Source organism: Loxodonta africana, chromosome 23 (assembly GCF_030014295.1).
Source record: "Loxodonta africana isolate mLoxAfr1 chromosome 23, mLoxAfr1.hap2, whole genome shotgun sequence".
In the NCBI taxonomy this organism is placed as follows: Eukaryota; Metazoa; Chordata; class Mammalia; order Proboscidea; family Elephantidae; genus Loxodonta; species Loxodonta africana.
In genome coordinates, this window is record NC_087364.1 from 59,511,367 (window position 1) to 59,532,214 (window position 20,848).

At 37.8% G+C, this 20,848-nt stretch overlaps 1 protein-coding gene across 7 annotated transcripts in view; it reads left to right on the forward strand.

Moving 5' to 3' along the window:
* The window catches only part of RASA2 (RAS p21 protein activator 2), a 113,673-nt gene that overhangs the window by 49,554 nt on the left and 43,271 nt on the right, over nt 1-20,848 (forward strand). For 5 of the 7 annotated variants that reach the window (XM_064275524.1, XM_064275528.1, XM_064275525.1 and 2 more), the window contains exons 6-10: nt 11,292-11,375; nt 12,941-13,013; nt 14,513-14,551; nt 17,809-17,885; nt 18,826-18,927. In XM_064275524.1, the coding sequence (XP_064131594.1) occupies nt 11,292-11,375; nt 12,941-13,013; nt 14,513-14,551; nt 17,809-17,885; nt 18,826-18,927 (375 nt within the window). The remainder of the gene's footprint in view (nt 1-11,291; nt 11,376-12,940; nt 13,014-14,512; nt 14,552-17,808; nt 17,886-18,825; nt 18,928-20,848) is intronic. The other 2 variants (XM_064275526.1, XM_064275527.1) reach the window with 1 other exon arrangement.

Here is a 20,848-nt window from a genome sequence, read left to right on the forward strand (position 1 = left end):
TTCAGCTTAGGGTTATTTTCTCCCATCCTTGTTGGTTTAACTTTATCTTTTGAATATGTGAGGATTACAAAAGCCAAAACTACTCTGCAAGGTATTACTCAGAGATGTGAGTCAATCCCAGCCCCAGACAACCACATTCTGATTGCTGTCCCTATAGTTTCACCTTTTCCAAATTATATAAACAGAATCGTATAGTATATGGCTTTTTTGTCTTGCTTTTGTCATGTAGCGTAGTGCTTTTGAGATTCATCCACATTGTTGCACGTATGATTTTTTAAAAAAATATTTTATGTATTTCTTAACTTAGGCAGGTACTGTTATCTTCATTTTCCAAGTAACAAAACCAATGCACAATTTGTTAAATAAGCCCCAGTTCACACAGGAAGTGGTAGAGCCTGGATTCGAACTGAAGCAGTTTGATTCTCCTTTAACTTTTTATTTTGAAATAATTATAGATTCACAGGAAGTTGCAAAGATAGTATAGAGAGGTTCCCTATACCCTTCACCCAGTTCCCCCCAGTGGTTACATCTTGATAGCACAATATCAAAACTAGTAGATTCACCTTGGTATAAATGTACGCATTTCTGTATCATTTTATCACATGTGTAGATTTGTGTAATCACCACTGCAATCAAGATACAGAGCTGTTCTACCCCCACCACACCACAGAGATCTCCCTTTTTATGCTACCTTATAGTCGTACCCCTTTCCCTCTGCACTACCATCTCTATGCCTGGGCAACCACTGATCTTTCTCCATATCTATAATTTTGTAATTTCAAAATGTGAATAGAATCATACCAAAACTAAAACAAACCAAACCTTTTGCTGTCGAGTCAGTTCCAACTCCTAGTGACTCTATAGGACAGAGTAGAACTGCCCCGTAGGGTTTCCACGGAGCGCCTGGTGGATTTGAACTGCTGATCTTTTGGTTAGCAGCCGTAGCACTTAACCACTGCACCACCAGAGTTTCCTAGAATCATACAGTATGTGACTTTTTGAGATTGACTTTCTTTTTTCCACTCAGATTCATCCAAGTTGTTGCATGTAGTTTCTTGTAGCCAGCATGTAGTTGTGTCACTATGTTAATCCACTCTGCCGATTTCTTTTAATTGGTGAATTTATGCCATTTAAGTCTTAGTATATGTGCGTCCAAAGCAAGCACTATACCATTTACTTGTAATGCAATTATTGATATGTTAGGCTTAAGTCTGCCATTTAATTTTTTCTTTTCTGTTTGTCCTCTCTGTTTTGTTTTTCTCTTTTTTGTTTCCTGACTTCCATAGGTTACTTGAACATTTTTTAGAATTTCAGTTTATCTGTAGTGTTCTTCTGTTTACAAGGTATCTCTTCATGTAGCTTTTTAGTTGTTGTCTTAAATGTTGCCTTATACGTACATAACTTACGAGAGTAGTCTACTGGTGTTGACGTTTCACCAGTTAGAATAAAGTATAGAACCTTAACCTCTGTAAATCCCTTTACCCTCCCCCATTTATAAGTGTCTTACGTATTTCTCCTGCATATATCGAGAACCACTTCAGACAATGTTGTGATTTTGCTTCGGTCATCTGACACCATTTAGAAAAGTCAAGAGAAGGAAAGTCTGTTGCATTTACCAATATTTTTGCTCTTTCCATTTCTTCTTCCTTCCTGATGTTTCAAGATCCCCCCTCTTTTTTTTTTTAAATGATTTTCTTTCTTTTTAGAGATTTTCTTCTAACCACTCTATGAAGGTACATTTATCGGTGGCAAATTCTCTTAGTTTCTTTTATCAGAAAATGCCTTGATTTTCCCTTCATTCCTGAAGGATAAAGGATATTTTCACTGAATATAAAATTCTGGGTTGACAGGTGTTTTTTGTTGTTGTTTGTTTGTTTTTTGTTTTTAGCTACTTCCTTCTGACTTCCGTTGTTTCTGGTGAGAAATTTGATGTTGTTCAAATTGTTTTCCCTTATAGGTGATGTGTCATTTTTCTGGCTGCTTTCGATGTTTTTTTTTTTTTCTCTTTAGTTTTCTGTGTGTTTCAGTGTAGTGTGACTGTGATGTGACTTGGCATGGATTTCTTTGAGTTTATCTTGTTTGGGGTTTGCTCGGCCTCTTGAATCTGTACATTTATGTCTTTTGCCACATTTGGAACAATTTCAGCCGTTATCTCTTTGAATACTTTTTTAGCCCAGCCATCTTTCTCCTCTCCTTTCAGAACCCCAATGACGCAAACATTAGATTCTTTGTTATAGTCTCATAGGTCCCTGAGGCTCTGTTCCCCCCCGCCCGCCACCCAGTCTGTTTTCCCTCTTTTTGTTCATATTGGGCCATTTCTATTGTCCTGTCTTCAAATTCACTGATTTCTTGTCCTCTCAATTCTGCTGTTGAGCAAATCCATTGAGTTTTTTATTTTGGTTATTATATTTTTAAGTTCTAAAATTTCCATTTGGTTTATCTTTTTGTGTAATACTTCCTTGCCGAAACTACGTTTTTTCATTTGTTTCAGCCTTGTTTGTAATTGCTCATTGAATGATTTTATGATGGCTGCTTTATCATTTTTATGATAATCCTAACATCTGTGTCCTCTCAGTGTTGGTTGGCATCTTTTGATTGTCTTTTCTCATTTAAGTTGATATTTTTCTAGCTCTTGCTATGATGAGTGATTTTTTTGTTTTCTTTTTTTTATTGTATCTGGAACATTTTGTTTACTATGGGATTCTGGATCTTATTTAAATGTTCTTGTTCAGCTGGCCTCCTCTGACACTGTGCTGCTAGGGAAAAGGGAAGCCTCCTTTTTACTGCCAGGTGAGGTAAAAATCCAGGTGCCCAGCTCAGCCTCCATTGACACCCCTGGGTGGGGGAGTTGAGAAGTGAGAAGAGTTCCAAGTTACTGTTGAGCAGGAATAGGAGTGAACCTTCCAGCTAGGCCTCTTCTGACATCACCATCCTGGCCGGGATGGGTAGGGGTACCTTGTAATTGTTGCTCCCCTTGCAGCCTCTACTGACAGTATGGTGAGGGCAGGTTGGTTACTCCTGGAAGGTGGTGAAAGATCTGGCCTTCCTCTCAGCCTTCTCTGACACTATCCTAGTGGAGAGGGGGAGAAGCTCCTTATTACTGCTGAGTGGGAGTGGCAGTCCAGGTTTCCCATGTGGTCCTACTGACACCATGGGAGAAGGGGGCTCCTTACAGTCTGGTGAGATCGAAGTCTAGGTTCCCCACACAACCTTTGCTGATGGAAATGGCGGTGGAGCTGTAGTTTTTTTCATGGTGTTTGGTTAGAATATGGAGTTATTGTCTAAAGAGTTTCTGTCTTGTTAGAGAGCTCACTTCTTGGCCCTTTGGCTAGGGAGAGTTGTGTTTTCTTGAGAACTTTGTCTACTCCCATTGGTGTTTCTGGGTTACTGGTTTCTCTGGCACTCAGTCCAGGATATATAAAGCAAAAAGAAAGCCTTGGGAATCCACCGTCATGTCTTTCTTTGGGTTCCAAGGTCTCTAACCACTTTCCCTTCTTATCTCCACCTTTCAGAGTCTTCTTGTGTTTGTGTTACAGATGAAGTCCAGAGTTTTTAGCTGTGCTAGGTGGGAAGAGTAGGGAGGCATGTATCTACTGCATCTTGTCCTAGAGCTAGAACCAGTCCACTTCTTTTTATTCATGAGTAGTATTCAATTGTATGAAATTTGCTTATCTGTTTACCAGTTGATGGATATTTAGAATGTTTCCATTTTTAGCTATCGTAAATAAAATGGTCATAAACATTCGTAAACAAGCCTTTATATGGGCATATGCTGGTCTATATCCTTTTCTTCCTTCCTTTTACAGAGTTTCTTAAGCCTCCTCTCTACATTCTTACTGACGTGCAGCAACAGAGCTCCAGTGGTAGCTTTGTGGAATTTATTGTTTCTCAACTTTACAGGTATTTTGAAGTCCGTGATATTTTTTGTTTTCTGTTAATACTGAAGGCATGGTTTGGTGAGTGGTTCTCTTTGATGCTTGTTGAACTTAAAGTTTTGGGGGATGGTGTTTGGAGAGATTCATATCCCAGCATCGCTCTTGTCTTTCAGTCTTAGAAGCTGCCCATTGTGGCATTTCTTAAACTTCAGTAAGAACTCCATCCATGGATCTTCTCCATGTTCCTACTCTCTCCTGTTTTTATTTCCCTGTTTCCTTATAACTGCACTAGAGTTTTACTGTACTTCTCTAGTTATACCTACTAGATTCTCCATTGCCACACACTGGAAATTGGTCACATCTTCCTGAATCCAAATCTGCAAACCTATATTTACTTCCATATTTGCATCCTTACGTCATGGTAGAGGAGGTATTCCTTCCCTTGTCAAGGGCCAGTTTTTCCATCTGAGCTCTGAATTCCATTCATTTGCCCCATTCAAGAACTTTGCTCCCTCAGTTATCTCTTCTTTGCCCTGTGTTGTCAGCCTTACCCTCGCTCTCATAGGTTGTTCTCATCGGCATTTAAGCATGTTGTAGGATCTCGCATTCTAAAAGGCATGCCTCCCCAGACCTGATTTTCACCCCCCGCCAGCTAATGTCCCCTTTTCTCTGCTCTCGTCTAAAGGCAGACATCTCACACACATAACACAAAATGTCAGATAGATGTTTGTCTAATAGATACAACACACACATACAAGCTTTGTCCATTTAAAGAGTCTGTAAGCAATGTCAGGAAACCCTGGTGGCATAGTGGTTAACTGCTACGGCTGCTAACCAAAGGGTCGGCAGTTCAAATCCGCCAGGCGCTCCTTGGAAACTCTGTGGGGCAGTTCTGCTCTGTCCTGTAGGGTCGCTATGAGTCAGAAGCAACTCAACGGCACTGGGTTTGGTTTTTCAGTTTTTGGAAAAAATGTCATGCCATAATGAGCACACTTAACACCCAGATCTTGGTTTCTGAATACCATTCTCCAGTCAGCACTGTTCAGGAGATCCTACTGTGATGATGGAAGTGTTTTATATCTTCACTTGATAGCCATTAGCTATGTGTGACTACTAAAAACTTGAAATATGGCTAATAGTACTAAAGAATTGGACTTGTAATTTGGTTTAGTTTTTGTTTTTTTTTTTAATAATGTTTTATTGTCTTTTCAGTAAAGGTTTACATAGCAATTTATGTTCCCGTTCAACGGTTTCTTCACAAATTATTCAGTGACATTGGTTACATTCTTCACAATGTGTGGACATTCTCAGTATTATCATTCTGGTTGTTCCATTTCCATTAATCTAGTTTCCCTGTCCTGTTACCTTCTCATCCTTGTTTTAAACTAATTGTTGACTGTTGATCTCCTATAGATGATCATTTAAAGGAGTACAGTACTCAACAGGTGATATTCTTTATTTTGTAAGCCTATCTGTTATTTAGCTAAAAGATTACCTCGGGCTAGTTTTGGTTCAAGGTTTAAAGAGTAACTCGGGGCAGTAGTCTCAGAGCGTCTTCCAGTTTCAGCCAGTCCAGTAAGTCTGTTTTTTGGAGGGCTGTGTGTATGTGTGTGCTTTTTGTTTGTTTGATTTTTGGGAGCTTAGGATTGTGTTCCACATTTTTCTCTCTTTCTGTCAGAGTCAATCTATTGTGGCTCTCAGCAGAATGGTTAGTTCTGGTCTCAGGGTAGATGAGGCTGTTGTTTGTGTAGACTGTTGATCAGTCCTTCACTAGGTCTTTGGTTTCCTTCTTTCTCTTTTGTTCCAGATGACTAGAGACCAATTGTCATGTCTTAGATTAATTTTGTTTAGTTTTAATTAATTTAAATATCAAGTTGTGGCAAATGGCTGCAGTATTAAACAGTGTAGCCCTAGTAAAAGAGCCTGGACTCCTGGGAGCAGTGACTGATTTCAGCACTGGGGCTGGGAAAATATAAGATGATAAGATGAACCTAGAACATCTTGTAGAGTCGGAAAGTAAGAAAGTATTCAAGAAATAACGGGGTGAAGACATTATGCTGAGTAAATCAGTCACAAAAGGACAAATATTGTATGACCTCACTTATAGAAAAAGACAAGAACAGACAAATGTGTAGAGACCAAAGTTTACTAGTAGTTACCAGGGGTGGGAGGAAGGGGGAAATGGGGAGGTTATTGCTTATAGAGTACTGAGTTTAGGTTACAGTTATGGAAAAACAGCATTGATTAAGGGTAGATTTGTACAGCCAATTAATACAGTTGCTGTAAAAAGTTGAATTGGCAAAAGTGTGATAGAAAAAAAGTTGTATGTAAAAAGTTTGTACAACAACAACAAAAAAAAAAAAGAAAAGCTACTGAGGCTGCTTTATATACAGCCAGATACCTCATGGGATTTAGTTCTTTGGTTTGGAGGTTTAGGGTCATTCTTACTGGGACATCCTAGTTAAGTGGCCTAGTAATGTGTTCAGTGCTTCTCTTCCGCCTCCTAGTTTGTGGCCCAGTGCCTGGGGTCTTAAAGGCTGGCAGGTGGCTGTCCACGACACAGCAGTTGCTCTTCATTCACCTGGAGCAACAGAGGAAGAAGGAGAGTCAGGAATAGGAGCAGGAAATGGAATGTGTGCCTAATTGCCTCCATGAATAACTGCCTCCTTTGCAATGAGACCAAAAGAACTGAATGGTGCCTGGCTACCACTACTGAACGTTTTGATTGAAGAGTCTGTAGAAGAATCGTGGGCAAAAGCGGGGAAATGCAGAACAGAATTTCAAATTCTAGTAGAATCCACACTTTCTGGAGTCATGAGGGCCAGATGAACCCATGAAACTATTGCCCTGAGATAATCTTTAAACTTTAAACCAAAAATATCCCCTGAGACCATGGTCTCGGGGAACATCTAGCTCAACTGGCATAACATAGTTTATAAAGAAAATATTTTACATTCTACTTTGGTGAGTAGTGGTTGGGGTCTTAAAAGCTTGTGAGCAGCCATCTAAGATACTCCATTGGTCTTACCCCATTTGCAACAAGGGAGAATGAAGAAAATCAAAGACACAAGAGCAAAATTAGTCCAAAGGACTAATGGACCACAGCTATCACAGCCTCTGCCAGACTGAGTCCAGCACAACTAGATGGTGCCCGGCTACCACCACTGACTGCTCTGTCAGGAATCACAATTGAGAGTCCTGGACACACACACACAGACACACAGACACACACACAGACTTACTTGTTTGAGACTAGAGAAACCCCGGAGTGTGGCCCCCAAACACCCTTTTTAGCTCAGTAATGAAGTCAGGCCCATAAAACAAAACAAGACTAACTGGACACACCAGCCTAGGGACAAGGACAAGAAGGCAGGAGCAGACAGCAAAGCTGGTATTGGGAAACCCAAGGTCAAGAAGGGGAGAGCGTTGACGTCCTGAGGGGTTGGCAACCAATGTCCCAAAAGAGATGTGTATTAATTTTTTAATGAGAAACTAGTTTGCTCTGTAAACCTTCATCTAAAGTACAATTAAAAAAAGAAAAATCCTCTGAATTCTTCTTAAAACCAAATAGTTTAGCTTAACTAGTAAAGAATGTCTGCCTTGAATGTTATGCTCTTTTAAGATATGTCTGTATGAGATCAGATTGACAACAGCAACTCAGAAGATTAGATAGGAACCTATGGGGCAGTATGTTTATGTTAACAGGGGAGAAACAACTTGGAAAAGGAAGGTGAGAATGGTTGCACAAACTTGTACATGTAGAAATTGCTGAATTGGCATACGTTCTGCTGTGTATATTCTCAACAACAACAAAAGTAAAATAAATTATGATTAAAAAAAGGAACAATCACAAGAAAGACAGCAATACTAAATGTGTATACATCTAATAATTTAAAAATAAGTAAAACAAAAAATTGAAGAATGAAGAGTGAAATAGAAAAATCCACAAACGCGAGGATTTTAACATTGTTCTTTCAGTAATTAAAAAGGTAGGCGTATAGAAATTATGTTCCACGTTGATTTGAACTAATTGACATTTTTAGAATATTGCATCTAACAACATCATTTAAAGGTTATCGATCCAAGAAAAAGGAAAACATGAATCTTCGAGAAGACTTGTAAATAATACCAGCTTTATTCACAATAGCCAAAAATTGGAAATATAGCAAATATGGAATGACAGAAAAAGTGGAAAAATGGGGTACATTTGTATAATGAAATGATTCTAAACAGTAAAAGGAATTGAGCATTTAAAAAAAAAGATTTTTATGACTGATTATAAGCCGCTTGATCATGATATACCTTGAAATTTTTTTTTTATTTTGTTTTTTGTTTTTCACTATTTCTCTACTCAGGGTTTAGTTTTCATTAAATTTGGAAATTTGGAAATTTTTTGTCTTTTTTTTTTTTTTTTTCAAATTTTTTCCCTGCAGCCCCTTCTTTTGAATACTCCAGTTATATATTTTAGGCTACTTGAAGTCATTCCACAGATCTGCTCAGTTTTTTTCAACCTTTCTTCTCTGTATTTTGGATATTATTTACTGCCATATCTTTGTTTACTAATCTTTTTCTCTGCTGTGTCTAATTTTCTATCAGTTCCATCCAGTGCGTTTGTCATATCAGACCTTGTATTTTAATCTCTAGGCTTTGAATTTTTAATATCTTCTGTCTGTATTGAATATGTTTTTTTAGTGTTCTTTTCTACTAATTCTAATTTGTGTTCTGTTTCTGTTGATTTTTCTTTTCATCATGGGTATTATTTTCTTGCTTCTTGCATTCCTGGTTGTTATTGTTGTTATTTTTACAGGGGGATGCCAGACGTTGTGAAATTGCTGAATATTTTTATATCCTTATAAATATTCTTGAGCTTTGTTCAAACCAAAATAATTGCTGTCAAGTTGATTCTTAACAGCTGTATAGGACAGAGTAGAATTGCCCCATAGAGTTTCCAAGGAGCGCCTGGTGGATTGGAACTGCCAGCCTTTTGGTTAGCAGTCATAGCACTTAGCCACTAGGCTACCAGGGTTTCCAAGCTCTGTTCAGGGCTCAGTTAAGTTACTTGGAAACAATTTGATCCTTTGTGGGCTGGTTTTAATCCTTTTTAGATGGGACAAGAGGAGCCTTTAGTCTAGGTCTTACATTTTTCCACTACTGAGGCAGCACCCATGAATCACTGGGTTTTCCAGTATGGCTGGTGGGAACGGGAGCTATTGCCTGCCATTTATGGACTTTCAGAATTGTTTCCTCTGCTCTTTTCAAGCAACTCTTTCTCCAGTCTTGGGTCATTTCCTCACATGTGTATCATTAACTTTCAGCTGAAGACTTCAGGGGGATTCTTTCAGCTTTCTAGAGGAATGTCTGTCTGTCTCTGCCTTGAGAATTCTAGCCATTTTGACTTCCCACAGCTGACAGCTCTGTCTCCTCTTTCAGGGAGACCATCTAGCAGTAAGCTGGGCTCATCTTGTTTATTCTCCCTCTCAGGGATCACTGCCCTGCATTGCTGATTTTCTCCATTTTTTAGTTGTTTCTGGTGGGACAGTAAATCTAGTTCCCATTAACTCCATCGTGGCTGGACATAGACATTTAGTTTCAAAAAAAGTAAAATCTGAGTTAAAGATTCAGATCAGTCTATATTTGAAACAAGTTTGGACTAAATTTATTTCCCTTCATTATTTCTAGATAATGTATTAATATCAAAAGCTTTATATGGCACATATAAAAACTTTATAAGATAATTCAGTATACTAAGATCATCTTCGGCATTTGTTTCTGCCCATCATGGCTTCTCATGTGAAGTTGCTTGAACAGTTATATCCTAGGTAATTAGGAAAATAATATTTTAGAGTATATGTAGCAAATAAAATGTTTATTTGACAATGTTACTTAAGTTTGACAGAAAACATTTTTAAACTTTCTTACATTTCAAAATTAAGAATACTTCTGGCGATTTTTATAGACTCGTACATTTGGTTTGTGTGCTTCATTGTTTTGGTTTGTGGGTATTCTTATGGAAGTCTTTGTATGCCGTACTGCATTGTCCTCATTTTTTTAATACCTCATGAAAGTATAATGAATAGATTTTCTGTAATATAGATTTCTCATAATTAGTGTTTACATGTGATAAATTTGGTATCGCAAGGAAAGTAACGCAATATTTTCAGGCAGATGGGGAATTTAGAAAGGTGTTGGACTTTATTAACAGAGTTGAAAAGTAGAATTCAAGTTTGGCCTGCCTCTTACAAGTTTTGTTGCCTCTTCAAGCCTTACGTTGTTACTTTCTCATATAATCTCTTCGAACCTTTTTTTTTTAGAATGTCATGATGATACTCATCTCAAAGGCAGTAGTCATCATTAGATGCATTTTGTGAAAGAGTACCGTCAACTGTAAATGCTATGTAAAAACCAGGTGTCATTTTGAGGTTTAGTTTGAGAGGAAAATTTGAATGTACCTCAGCCTAACATTAAAAGTTAGAAATACTACTTATTCTTTCTTGGGTTTGTTTCAGAATTTTTTTTTTTTAATTCGATTTTTGATACCCAGTTTAATGGAGTTAAGTCGTGTTCTCATTTCTGTCTTGACTCTGCAGCGCACCACTTGCACTTAGTCCGCGTAGTGATCTGTGGGTTGTAGAGAGAAATGAGGACATTGCCCAACGGTTCTACATTTGCACCCACATATTTCAACAAAGAATACTTTTCAGCAACACTCAGGCGTGTCTCTTAGGTATTAGGAAATGCAGACCCTTAGACACTAATCTAAACTCATGAACTTAGTAATACTCAGTGAGAAAATTTGAGGCACAAGTCATAAGTCAAATTCTTTGTTCTCTGTAAATGCCAATAAATACAATCCATGGAGTGGGTTATAGGCAGCCTTGGTTTTTGCGGTCTAAAAAATTGAATGATGCAGGAGCTGTTTCTGAGAATCAGAGTAAAAGGTTACAGAATTGTGTGAACGTTTGCCCTGTAGTTAGGAACCAGATTTTCAGTGGAAACCACAGTTGTTTCCTTGTTTCTCATTCATGCTTTAGCGGAGGATATGATGCCATAGAGTGGACTTTGTTTGTGATTCACTCACAGTTCTCACTGCCTTCTTGTCCTTTTTAGAAGCCACACCAGTTTTGATGTATTATCAAACTACAAAATGCACCTTGTTGGATATTTAGGCGGGAAAGTGTTAAATATTATTTGTTAGTCTCAGTACTGACTGGCGTTCCTATTTAGTGCTATTTTGAAAACACATCATAAGGAAATAAATGCATATACACATAAACTTGTGTTAGGTCGTATATAGGTATACAACTACAGACACGAGAAGCGATTTTGAACCCTTCCAATATATTAATTTGTATTTAAAGACGTTTTGTATTGTTTAACTTGAATGTAATATGTTAATTCTGTTTTATTCTACCTCAGCATCAAGGCGTGCCATGGGTTGCCTCTCATAAATGGACAAAGCTGTGACCCTTATGCAACCGTTTCTCTAGTGGGCCCTTCTAGGTAATGTTCATTGAGTTATTACTAGGCTTTTAAGTTCTGAAGTTTGACATAAGATTTATAAAACTAAGATTCTAAGAGCAAATGCTGAGTAATTATTAATGACACAAAGTAACGAATGCTTTGAAAGAAAGCCTTTAGTGAATTCTGTTAAACACTTGAGAACAACCAAATCCTGTTTTATAGAAAGAAAATAACGGGTACCATTTCAAACTTCCCGGACTCTTAGGCTGTGGGGAATAGCCTCATTTTTATACTAGTTAAAATGATCTTTAAAGCACAGACTTGCCTATTTCAGTCATCAGTGTTCCTACTTCAAATATCTGAAGAGTTTATACAGGTAAAATCCTGATTTAATAAACACCATTTCCAAATAACAAGGACTGGAAATACCTTTTGCACTTGTGGGATTTGTGCTCCACGGAGAGAATTCCACGCTGTAGACGAACCGCTGATGTCCCAGAACATGGTGAAGTACACTGTGTTATGATTTAAATGATTTAGGGTGCTAACAGAGAAACCTACAGCACTTTGTAGTATTTTATATTTTATAACTTCATTAAGGTTTCTTTCAGGGCCTGACTGATCTGAAACGTGCCTAAAACTTGAAGGTTTAGAATCACGAAGCAAAAAGTACAATATTCCCTCTACACATGCATGCGTGCCCACTCCTCCTCCCTGACCCCAAGCTCTGTAGTTATTTTTTAGAAAATTATGAACAGGTCACTTTGAAAAATATGTCTTTATATACGTATATAAAGTACCTAGCACTTACCGGGTGCTCAAACAGTAGAATACAATTATTATAGATGTTCTAAAATTTAAAATGGGATAACTCAATCCTGTAACATTAATGCTATCAGATGGATTTTTGCTTGCATGTTAAAAAAGTTCAACCTAACAGATTTTATAATCTGTCGATAGACATATTCTTTAGTATGATTGTTTAGTAACTTACACATAAAACTGTTTGGCATATGAATTTGTGTTTTAAAAAGTTATTATTGATTTTGATATTGTATTACATTTGCATAAGATGTCAACGTTGAGGGAGTCTGGGGGAAGGCTGCGCAAGACTTGCCTGTACATTTCTTTGCAACCATCTGTGAATATATTATTATTTCAAGATAAAAAATAAAAAAAATTCACTATTGGAGCTGAAGCCCAAGGAGTGAACTGAGTTAAGAATTCTTTTTGTGTTCCTCAGGTATTGTTTAGCATAGATAAAGGTACTCCAAATCTCATTGTCTTCCTTCTCACTCATATTTTCTGAGTGGCTTACATAATAGAATATGTTTTTAAAAACTCCTGAAGACAGCTTGGCAGTCAGTCTAGTATAACCACAGAGAGAAGAATGGCATATATAGAATACACAGAGCTTGTGTATTCTTTGATTTTAGTTGGTGGAAGCACTGCAGTTTTTTTCTCCCATGTAATATTTAAAACTACAGCCTTCCTGAGTCATCTTAACAGTTAAACAAAGGTCACTCTCCCTGGTTGGAAATAGCATGTTTTATAATTGTGTACTATTAAGTTCTACAAGGTAAAACTCTACCACATTGGAACAGGAATGACCAAAAGAAGACAAAAGTAAAGAAGAAAACAAGCAATCCACAGTTTAATGAAATCTTTTATTTTGAGGTAACTTTTTGTTTTATATAAATGTTATTAACATTGAATATTTAATTAATTGAATGCTGGTTGACTTCTTTTTTCAAATGATTGCCATGATAATCATTTTATCAAAAACAGTTTTGATAAGTCTACATCTATATAGGTGGTTGTCTTAGGGTTTTCTAGAGAAACAGAACCAGTGAGATATATGTAGGTACATATAGAGAAATTTGGAAAACCTGGTGGTGTAGTGGTTAAGTGCTATGGCTGCTAACCAAAGGGTCGGCAGTTTGAATCCGCTAGGTGCTCCTTGGAAACTCTATGGGGCAGTTCTGCTCTACCCTGTAGGGTCGCTATGAGTCGAAATCGACTCGACGGCACTGGGTTTTTTTTTTTTTTTTTTGGTTTATAGAGAGATTTACTTCAAGAGATTGGCTTATGTGATTATAGGGGCTGGCAACTCCAAAATCTGTAGGTCATGCTTCAGGCTGGATACTCCTGCTGTTTCACGGGATTGTGGGAGGCAGGCAAGTCCAAAATCCATAGAACAGGCAGCATGCTGGAGTCTTATGCAGGCTTGCATCCCAAGATTTGTAGGATAGGCAACAGGAAGAGTCCAGAGTGGAGAGAGTTCTGCCAAAATATGTATTTATAGTCTGGAGGCAGGCCGTACCCTAACGAAAATTCCTTTTCGACCGATGGATTACAGTAGATTAAATTATGGAAGATGATTACATTGTATTGCATTAGATTAAATTATGGAACAGCAACTAGTCTATTTTTTGTCCGAACCATTGGAACCACAGCCTAGCCAAGATGACGTAAATAAGTATATTACAGTGGTTCTAAATCAATAAGAAAGTATATAGTAGTTATCATCACTTAATATTATAATCTAATTAGTCATTTTTTAGAACAAATATTCAGCCTTATATTCATTTGAATTTTTAACTCTGCTTCCTCAACCAATAGAAAGTAAGTAAAATTGTAGTAACATGAAACGCTTGGTATTAAAACATTTAATTCCAGAAAGCTATTAAAATGTTTGTCAGCATGCTTCACCTGAGGTGAGCCCAGCACATCGGTTTTGCTAGCATACATTGATAAAGAACTACTTTAGCAACTAAGAAGCTTTGGTGGTGCAATGACCTGGCGGCTAGCTGAAAGGTCGGTGTTTTGAACCCACCAGTGGCTCTGTGGGAGAAAAGACCTGGTGATCTGCTCCCATAAAGATTACAGCCTAGGAAAGCCTGTGGGGCAGTTCTCCTCTGTCCTGTTAGGTCCCTATGGGCTGGAATGAACTAGAGGGTACACAACTTAGCAATCAAGCATATCTCTTCTGAATGCAGTAGAACCATAGTGTAATATACTGTAGGGGAGGCCCAGTATAGAAAACAAGGGCAGAGCTCTGATTGGTTTGGGGGTGGTAGACCTAGGGGGGCACCCACTCCCCAGTCATCCTCATTGTCACACCCTCTTCTGCCCTCCCACCTCATCCGGCCTACCGCTTGGCACATGGGCCACAGAACTCTTCTTCAGAGCGCTGTTTGAAAACCAGTAGGGAGGTAAGTGTATCAGCACTCAGTAGATCTGAGTTCTAGTGCCAGGTGACGTTGAAGAAGTCACTAAATTTGCGACTCAAGTTCCGTATCTTGTAAAAGGATAATTTTGTAAGGGAATAATAACATAGCAGCCCTGTCTAACTCAGAGAGTTTTTGTAGGGCCCAAATGTGAGAATGCTTGAGACCATAAGGTGCTATATGATTAAGTCCTCATTACCGTATTAAGTTCTTTTTGCAACTTAGCCTAATTTACTGTGGACCCATGGTTATTTTTATGGAGATCTTCAGCTGCCTTGAAGTTGTTCCAGATACAGTGCTTTGGAGATCTTTACTTGGAGCATTGTTAAGGAAATCCTTTTTCATATTTATTTGACAACAACAGGAAAAAATTAATCAAACACTCTAAAAGGTTGTGTTCTAATAGTAGAACATGTTGCAGTTGAGATTAACATTTAAGAAAAGTTTGGAAAAAAGTTACGTTTGTTGCTTCGTGTGTGTGTGTGTGTGTGTGTGTGTGTGTGTGTTCTCTTATTTCCAGGTGGAGTGAATGAGGGCACATCTAGCCATGGATGGTTACCGTATTTTAGTAAAGGAACACAGGCTAAAGGAAATACCAGAAGTGAAGTAGGAAGAACTGTGGGGGTGGAGTCAAGGGAGAAAGAAAATCAAAAGAAAATGTACCAATGTGAGACTTTTCCATTTCCTGGCTAAGGACTTAGTATACTTGTTCTGCATTTATTAATGGCATGGTGAAAACAAACAAGGCAGCAACAAAAAGGGCTACCGACTAAAGGCAGTCACACTCCCCATTAATCTACATACCTTAAACCTCATATGGGATACAATCTACCATGCCTCGTGGGTCCTTAATAGCGGAATGTCAAGGCCTCACATGCTTGCTGTATCATAATGTACCTGTTAGGCCCGTTTGTTGAGGTGATTGATTATAAAGATAGGTAAGGTTCAGTCTCTGCTCTCTAGTTAAGAGTCCCAATGCCTGCACATAGTATATACACGCAGCAGTAAAGCATAGTAGTATTAGGGGAGTCAGGTGAGCTCTGCTCCAGGTGAGGTGGTAGGGAAGGCTTAAGGAAGGCCTGGATTTTCTTAAGTGAGAGGAAAGAGTATGTGAGAGAAGAAACATTTTGAGCAAAGCCACGGAGAAAGAAAAGCAGAAAGTTACATCCAAAGAACATGAAATAGTGATTTGACTGGAAGGTTTATATAAGAGAATAATGGGAACCAAGACTAAAAAGAATAGAGCAGGTCCAGCTAAAAAAAGGCCTTCGGTACCAGGCTGAGATGCTTAAATTTTAGTCATTGAACCTGGAAGTGATAAGAGTAAAGCAGTTTTTAGGAAAAATTAACTATGATCTGTGGGCCAGGTGGTTCAGGGAAAGAGAAAAAAGATTGGAAGACTTACAGTTTAGCTGTAAAAAAAAAAAAAAAAAAAGGGAGAGGGCCTGACTCAGGAGGGTAATATGGGAGTGGAAAGGAAGGGGCAGATGAGAAAGAAACCACAAAGTTCAAGCTAACGAACTGGTTATAGAAGAAAAGAGAAAAGGAGGAGTTGTCCCTGTTTTTCAAATCTGGAAAACTGGAAAAATTAGGAAGAAGGAAAAAATAAGTGGTTCAGTTTGAAACATAATGACCTTGAGGTCCAACGTGTAAAATCTTCTGATAGTTCATGTCTGAAACCTAAGAGAGATAGTCGTAGATGAAGACTCAGGATTTCTCAGAAAAAGTAAAAAAAGCTAAGGATGTGTAGGGGTATACCATAAAGGAGAAAAGCGAAGAAGCTCAGTTCTGATGTTTATTAGGCATTCAGCTTTGTGCGTGTCATTTAATTTCTGTATTTCAGCTTCCTCCTTTTTAAAACGAGGATAACGAATCTAGCCCTGCCTGCCTCAGAGCGGCGTTTTGATGAACAGAGGAGATAATGGAGGTGAAAGCACAGTGTAAACTATACAGCCCTTTGCAGCTCCAGGTTATTTTTAGAGTAAAATAAAAGATAAAGCTCTGGAGAAATAGCCTTATTTATAGGTTCTGAGGAAGAAGAGGTACCAGAGGAACAAGCAAAGAGCAGACATTTGCCAGGATTAAAAAAAAAGTTGTTGAGACAGTTCTGATTCATGGCGACCCTGTGCGTGCAGAGTCAAACAGCGCTTCAGAGGGTTTTCGTGGCTGTGACTTTTCAGAAGCAGATCGCTAGGCCTTTCTTCCGAAGTGCCTCCGGGTGGGTTTCAACTGCCAACTTTTTGGTTAGTAGCCGAGTGCTTCATTGTTTGCACCACCCAGGGAGTCCTAGTGCCCCTACTGCCAGGATGGTGCCTCAGAAAACTCAAAGAAGAGTGTTGCTGGTAAAGGAGGTTAGTCGTATAATCGCCAGTGCAGATGCTACCGAGAGGTCAGAGAAGGTGAGAACTAAGAATTGAACACCAGATTTGGTGATTAAAAGGTTTTAGGAAGTGATCTGTGTAGGGGACAGATAAGGAGGTTACTGTGGTGTGTGGGTGGTGAGGAAGTGGAGGCTGTGAGGATGGATTACAGTTTTGAGATATACTGGTCTGTGAAAGGAAGGAGATAGGGAGACTGAAATTTAATTTGGTGGAGGATTTTCTTTCAACTTGGGTGAGGTGAATGAGCCAGTAAAGCTGTAGTTAAAATAGATGCAGTGCTTATACGTGCTTATTGTGTACTGTATGTGGGCAAGGCAGTCACAGAAAAGGGGAGGGTCATCTCATTCTCTTTTTCTGGAGGAGAATATGAGAGAACTCAAATAGAAGGGCCTGTGTGAGAGTGGCATGTTCAGGTGGACAGTAGTTGAGGAAGTTCCTGTCAACGTTCTTGACATTTTCAGCAAAAATCTGAGCAGAAGTACAAGGATAGGACTAGCGGGAAAGTCTTCGAACAGTTGTTAGCGTGTGCAGCTGTGTTGTGATAGGAAGATTACGTACGTACGAGCCAGAGAAGCCCATGCTGCCCTGTAATGAGGGCTAGGTATGGCATGGAGGCAGAGGCTTCTTCAGACTTTTTTTCTTCAAACCACCTTATTATTCTCACCTCCCTGCTACTTTCATGGCTATTTTTATATTTGATATATTTTATATTAATAAGCTGGGTAAAATATTATCTGGGTATTTCCAGTATCCTCCACGTATGTCCACAATTGAACATTTTGAGGATGATGATTTTTTTAATTCATGTAGGGAAAAGATATTTACAAAAAAAATTTTTTTTACTAAAATACTTTGTTACAGGTAACCAGATCCAGCAGTTACACAAGAAAGTCCCAGTTCCAGGTAGAAGAGGAAGACATTGAAAAGCTAGAAATTAGGTGGGTACCTTAGGATTTTACAGAATTGTTTTTCTGTGCCAAAGGAAAATCGTAAATTTAACTGAAAAAAGTGAACCAAACTTAATATAATTCTATTTAGCAAGTTGGTTGATGAAACCTGCATCATCAGTTTAAATCCAAATTATCTTTTCCAGATTGGATTTCTTTGCAGAAATAGCCAAGGTGTATTTATTTTAAAAACAAATGTGACCTAATTTTTACTTTCTGTATTCTAATTTTTCCCAAATGTAATTGCTCCTTAAATTTCTGAATCATAGCATAATGAGTACGAAGAATATATAGAGAATTGGTTATATCTCAGTCAATTTAGAAATAATTTTTTTATTCTTCTTAACATATCTGCTGTCTAACAGAAATTTCAGTGAGGTAAGAAGTCTTGTAAGATAATTCAACAGGTGCATGTGTTTGAAGTTTGTGCCATTTCCTAGGTCTTAAATATTTATGCCACTTGGGAGGGGAAGGTTTTGGTAAATGCATGTGTAGGTGTGATGTTAACAGTGTGTTCATCTAAAGGGTCTATTAATCCTGTTTGGAATGAGCAGGTAATGTATTTTTCTGAATCACCCAAGTTACGTATTAATTGGTTATAATTGAGAGAGAAACTGTAGTGTTATGTTGGTTTCTTTTCTCAAAATCAACAAAGTAACACTGTAGTCCTTATTGCTACAGGTTAAAATAAAACTTAGAGGGGAAACTAGGAAACTTAAGTAATGTCTTTTAGACTTTAAATTTTTTTACTTTCTGTGCTTTTAAATAAAAGCTAGCCCAGTATTTGCTTTTCTAGTCTAGATTGTGAGGTGTATGACAATGCTAACATCTCTTACTTTTAAGCATGTAAAATTAACGCTGTAATACACATCAAAGTGATTTGAAGCTATTTGGGATGTGTGTTCTCTTAAACATTGTTTTCCATTTTCAGAATCGACTTATGGAACAATGGAAACCTGGTCCAAGATGTTTTCCTAGGTGAAATTAAGGTTCCTGTGAACGTGTTAAGAAATGATACCTCTCATCAAGCTTGGTAAGAAGACAAACATTCTAGTGAACTCCATAGTAGGTCATCCCCTTTAATATATTCTATATGTAAAAAAATGCTTTCTGTGAACATATTTTAAATTTGCAGTGGAGTAAGCCAAAAGTCATGAACATTAGTTGATTGAGTCATTATTTCATTATTGCAGAGATATAAGTAAATAGTTTATGACTTGACCTTTGGTCCTGGGATAAAAGAACTGAATTGTCTAGGAATATTTTTCATTTCAAAAAGTAAATCTTAACTCAAGGGGGAAATGGAAAACATTAAGATCTTTACATGAGAGTTGGCCATGTGAGACAATGCTTAGTCACAAATGAACACCTGCAGTTCAGAAGCTTTATTAGCGATCATGGGAACTGTGGATGTTAGAAGGCAAATGATTTATTCAGGGGAATCAGGTGTTTATATACATCTAACCAGTGATTTTCCTTCACCACACCCCATTGAAATGCGCCGTGTGTGGCCCAGATGTTATGTTCTAAATGTTTACAGTCTAGATACTGTTGGGCTGATTCAGTTAGCAACACTTTTCAGGAGCTCTAGGCACTCAGTAATGGCTACAATATTATTTTTACCTTTTCATGAGTCAGTAGTAGTGACATTAAACTGATGTTAAATTAAACTTAATGTTCAGACATTAAATAGATGTTCATTTCCTTACCGCAATCAGTGTGAAGCTGTTGTTTTTTCTGCCTACAGCACTTAAAAAGCATGAATATCCTGTCCCTTCCAGTAGGTAGCCCAGCATCTGAGAATAAAAGAACATGCCTTTCTCATTTGCCTTTTAAGGCCTGCTTGTTAGAACTTCACTTCAGCTGCCTGAAGAGGACCTGAAATTGAGAATTTAGATGTTCTTACTGTGGGTATCAGTCTCATTTGTCCTTAAAAAGAGCCTGCCTCACCCACTTGGCCCTCAGACATGCTTCGTTTTGGACTCTGCTGTCCTCAAGCAGTTAGTTATCCCTTGTAGACTGATTTTTAGACTTGTGAAATTTTCATTTTATTTTCAGCTCTTGCTAATGCATATCTAAGGTTTATTGGCCTTGACGGTGGTATTTTGTATGTTATAATTTCTAAAATGCATGTGCAGAGGGAAAAAAATTAAACTTAGTCACTGTAACAAATTTATGAACATTTGTCCTGTTGCCCTACCTCTCCTGCTTGCCTTCTTTTTCCTTACATAAATTAGCATACATTTTCAAATGAAAATTTCCGAACTCAGTTTGTCAAGTCTTTAATAAAATTATGTGCCATATACTTAGTACAAAAGAGAGAAATAAATTGTTGTGCCTCCCAGGGCTCCTCAAAGTGAACTTGAAATGTGCCACATAGCCTGTATTTTAAGTAAGACTGTTTCCAGTTGTGCCTTCCAAATTTGGTAAAACTTTGTTCAGCTACCTTGGCATGATATAAGTATACACACAGGCAAAAATTTGATTCCTATCGATTTTTCTGGTAATAGTATTAACATTTTAGAGTTACCTTCTAGAAGTAAAAATGTAAAATATTGATGTAGCATGAAATAGAAACATCTGCTTATTCATTTATCCAGAGTATAAGGAAATATTAAAATGTGAATGCCATTTCCTGTTAAGTCAGAAATTAAACTCAGACTCTTTTGTCAGTTGTAAAGCTGTAGCATCCCCTTGTGGGAATGATGGTAACTGCACGAAAATTCAATAAAAGCTTTATTTATCTACAGGATTTTAGACATATTCTTCCTAATCTTAATATTAGGAAAGAGAATAATTATCACCAATGTAATTCTGTTACTCGAAAAAGTCTCAATTTGTTTTCCTTTCCTGTATAATTTCCATTTAGTATTTGTTTATTATAGTCTTCTCCTAAAGACTAATTTTTTAAGGTTCCAATTTTATTTTATTTTCAAATTATAACATCATGATTC